The 4,017-nt window shown below is 45.7% G+C and overlaps 1 protein-coding gene across 1 annotated transcript; it reads right to left on the bottom strand.

Annotated features, from left to right (window-relative positions):
- Positions 1-1,018: 1,018 nt before the first annotated feature.
- On the bottom strand, positions 1,019-1,729 carry PDYN (prodynorphin; the record flags this gene model as incomplete). The annotated part of the gene is made up of 1 exon (XM_044299680.1): positions 1,019-1,729. A coding segment is annotated over one exon (711 nt), but the record flags the coding sequence as incomplete, so codon positions are not given.
- Between the last annotated feature and the right edge of the window lie 2,288 nt (positions 1,730-4,017).

Here is a 4,017-nt window from a genome sequence, read left to right as displayed (position 1 = left end):
AGGTTGCCATCTCCCCAAATGTATATTGCTGTGCTGGATCTTCTCCTTGGTTGCGGGGAACTGTGTCATGTCAATCTGCTCACCTCGGCTGAAAGGACTGACAGAGGGGAGGAGTATATGTGGCAAGTCATTGTCCAGCCCAATTGAGGACTTTAAAAGCCCTATTAGAGTGCACCATTTTTGGGAGTAAGCTCGTTCCTGATGATTGGCCCATGTAATCGTGCAGTCGATCAAGCACTCATTTGTCGGTTGATGGGCATATTTCATCAGGATAAAGGATGCCGATTGTCAACAGCACATCTCCTTGTGTAATTAGGAGAAACGACTGTAGTAGCAATTCTTCCTCCCACATTTAGTGTGTATCGTGCAACGTGTGTGTGTGTGGGTGTTTTTTAGCAAATGGGATTTAAAGGTCACAAACTCGGGGTTTATGACTTTTGAACGTTTTGAACATCTGTGCAATGTAACAGGATGTATTGTATATTGGGTTCTCCTGCACCCCAAACTGGTGCTTTATGCCCACTTACTCACCTTAAAGGGACCTTCACTGATAATAGTTCAGTTTCATACAAATGACATCCACTTTATATGATCATTTTTTTGTTTGTTTTTTTGTCCTTTTTGTTAGTTTTGCAGCTTGTGATGAAGCAGTCCACACACTACTACACAGACAGTTTTCTTGTGTAACATTTTAATGTAAAGCGCTATGTACATCTGTGCACAGTACAAGAACATACTATACATTCAGCATAATTGAGTGAGCTGTTGTATGCTAGAGAATAAATAACTTCACTGATCGCGTGCAGTATTTCCTGATGGCCTACAAATGGCGCTGTGTGTTAAAGAGCTACAGATTCCATCAGTGTCAAGACCGGTCTGTGGGATATTTGGAATAAAGTAGAATCAGACATAATGAAGAGGGTTTTTTTTTTTTTTTTTTTTTTTTTTTTTTTTTTAGATTTTTGAGCCTTTACTATTCCACCACCTCCTCTCCACCTTCTACAGACACTAATGCTTCTTAAAGGTTGGACAACTCTCCGGAAAAGGTGCTGGGATCTTCTTCTGACCTTGTAGTGACCTTGAACTGACGCCGAAGAAATCCCCCATATCTTTTCTGATTGTCCCACTTCAATTTGGGCCGAATCCTGCGCATAAATCCGCCGTAGCGCTTCTGAAGATCTGCCACTCCATGTTCTGTCTCCACCCCCTGTTCTGTCTCCAGCTCTTCCACCCCCTGCTCTGACCCCAGCTCTGGGTCCAGTATCACCCTCCTGTCTAACTGCACACCCTGTAAATCCTCCAGGCTCCTCTTGGGGTATTTGCGCAGAAACCCTCCATAGCGCTTCTCATCTCTTGCCTGGGTCTGTTCCTCCAATTTGTCATTGACCTCTGTTTCCTGCTCAGAGTCAGGTATCTCCAGGAGGTCCTTCTTCCAATACTTGTGCAGGACCTCACCACTGTAGGGCTTACTGGCTTCTCCCTTGTAGATGCCACTCTCTCGCTTTGGGGAGTTAAAGAAGAATTTGTTCTTATCCAGTTTTTTCATAAATCCTCCATAACGCTTGACTGGCACCTCTTGGAGGTCTGAGGCTGTGGGCACCCTCTCTTGCTCCCTTTTGGTAATTTCAAACACAGCACTGACAGGAGACAGGATGTTCTCACATCTCTGCCATTCTGTCACAGTGGTCAAGGATCCCTCACATTGCAAGGAACAAACCTGTGGAATGAGAAATCAAGATGTCAGTCAAGTATGCAGTCTAGAAGTGTTGACTCTAGGCTAAGGGATTGGAAGGATCATGCAGGCAGAGGACCCAGAAGTGTAGACAGAATGGAGCCCAATTTTTGTGCTTGCTCCACATCTATAGAAAACGTACCAGAGGACTGAAGTTGGTGTTGGTGCCTTGGATTTGTAGGGCACAGGAGAAGCACCAGGACACACAGTCTGCACAAGTCGCATGTGGAGCAGAGACACTCAGTAGCATTATCAAAACCAGCAAACCCATTTCCATGATTTTCTGCATAGACAGAAAGGAAAAAAAACACATTAGTGATGGCAATCTTACAGATGGTACGGTCATACATTGCAGTTATTTCATGGTTTTTGCCTCAATTTTGAGAACATAAACCGTAAGACAATGGATTCTGTGATCAGATGCAGTACATAATAGTAGCCAGCAGATGGCAGTGCATTTAGCCTGGGAAACTCGTGGGACTCTGGGAAACTCGTGTTAAGCCTTATTCACACAACCATGTCCGATTTTCAGTCTGCAAAGAGACAGATATGTGGAAAACAGCACACGCATAGCGTCTGTTTTATTCTTACTGCCATAGACTTGAATAGGTGAGTCTTATCAGGAAAAACGGACTGAATAGGACATGCACTGAGTTGCACAGAGCACAATCTGCTGCCCAGAAATGATAATTTAGCGATTGTTTCACCATATAAATGAGCGTTTCACGTGTTCATCGAGTGATCTGCGACATCTTTAGACGGGTAGAATATTGGGAACGAGCATTCATAGAAACCTTTGTCCCCAATAATCTTCCTGACAATCTTTAGGGCAATATACATAATCTTGTAAGCAGGGAGAGACTTGCCATAGACCTTACAGTGGGCTGATGCCCAAACGGCCACCTAAACCCATAAGCCAGGTACAAAAAGTTCAGATGCTCTCAGCATTTATTAATTTAGGCAGTATTTTGTGCTGAACTGTTTTATCTGGGGCAGGGGTGCGCCACCAATGAGGCGAGGTGAGGCAACTGCCTCAGGCAGCAGCAGGTAGGGGCAAGAGGGGGCAGCAGAAGGGGGGTTATCTGTTTCTGCAGTATAGTATTGGGAAGCACAGTGGGCACAGTATGTGGCGCTGTATTACCCTGTATGTTTTGTAGCGCTGTATGTAATGTTTTCCAAGTATGTCTTTAACAGTAGGGCTGGAGGGAAGGGGTTAGGTTAAGAAAGTGTCATTGGAGGGGAAGGGGTGCCGTTTCAGTGTTTGAACTGAAAACACATCATTGTGTGCAGTATCCCAATATTGTGACATTCTGAAAACCATGATTGTCAATGGGGACAAAACTGAACTGAACGAAACGGATTGCACCGGAATGCATTCCGTTCCGTTTGGTTGTGTCCCCATCGCGGAGAGAATAACGCTGCAAGTAGCGTTTTTCTGTCACAATAGAAAACGGATCTGTCCCCCATTGACTTTCGATGGTATTCATGACGGGTCCGTCTTTGCTATTTTAAAGATATTACATTCGGATCCATTCATAACGGATGCAGACGGTTGGATTATCATGACGGAAGCGTTTTTGCTGAACCCTGCCGGATCCATCAAAAACGCCAGTGTGAAAGTAGCCTAACTTTGGTGCCTATTAGCTGACTCTACAGCAATGTGGTAGATTCTGTGATTCCTGTGGCTCATTCTGGGGGGAACTATAGCTGATTATTGGGCACCATGACTGACTCTGTAATACTGTGGTTGGCACTGTGGTTAAGGGCTTATGGACATGAACATGTGCGGCCCGTGCCCGTATTGCAGCCCGCAAACAGCTTCACTTGAATGGGTCTGCAGTCCGCAAGATACGGAGCGGAAGCCCACAGGAGCTCTACAGAGCACTTCCATGGGATTTCGGTCCGTTCCTCCGCACCGCAAACAAAATACATGTTCTATTTTTGCGGTGCGGACTTAATCTTGAGGATTGTGGACACCCAAGTGAATGGGTCCACAAACGTTGGGCACACGGCTGGTGCCAGTGCATTGCGGACGTGTGCATGAGCCCTAACTTGAAGGGACACCGTGGCTCACTCCTTGGCATTGTGGCTGAGTCTGGGGGCACTGTGGTTGATTCTGTGGGCACCACAGCTGACTTCAGAATATTGTAGGTTTCACTGTGAAGGATTTTGGTGGCACCATGGCATACTGTGTAGCAGGCTCTGGGTCAGAATGGTTGGCGCACTATGTGGGCACATGCAAATAACTTGGAAGGTACATAGCCCTGCAGAGATAGGGCATATGT

The sequence above is a fragment of the Bufo gargarizans genome, chromosome 6, assembly GCF_014858855.1.
Source record: "Bufo gargarizans isolate SCDJY-AF-19 chromosome 6, ASM1485885v1, whole genome shotgun sequence".
Lineage (NCBI taxonomy): Eukaryota > Metazoa > Chordata > Amphibia > Anura > Bufonidae > Bufo > Bufo gargarizans.
The sequence above is the reverse complement of the archived record's forward strand: the minus strand, read 5'-3'. Positions and strand labels throughout refer to the sequence as shown.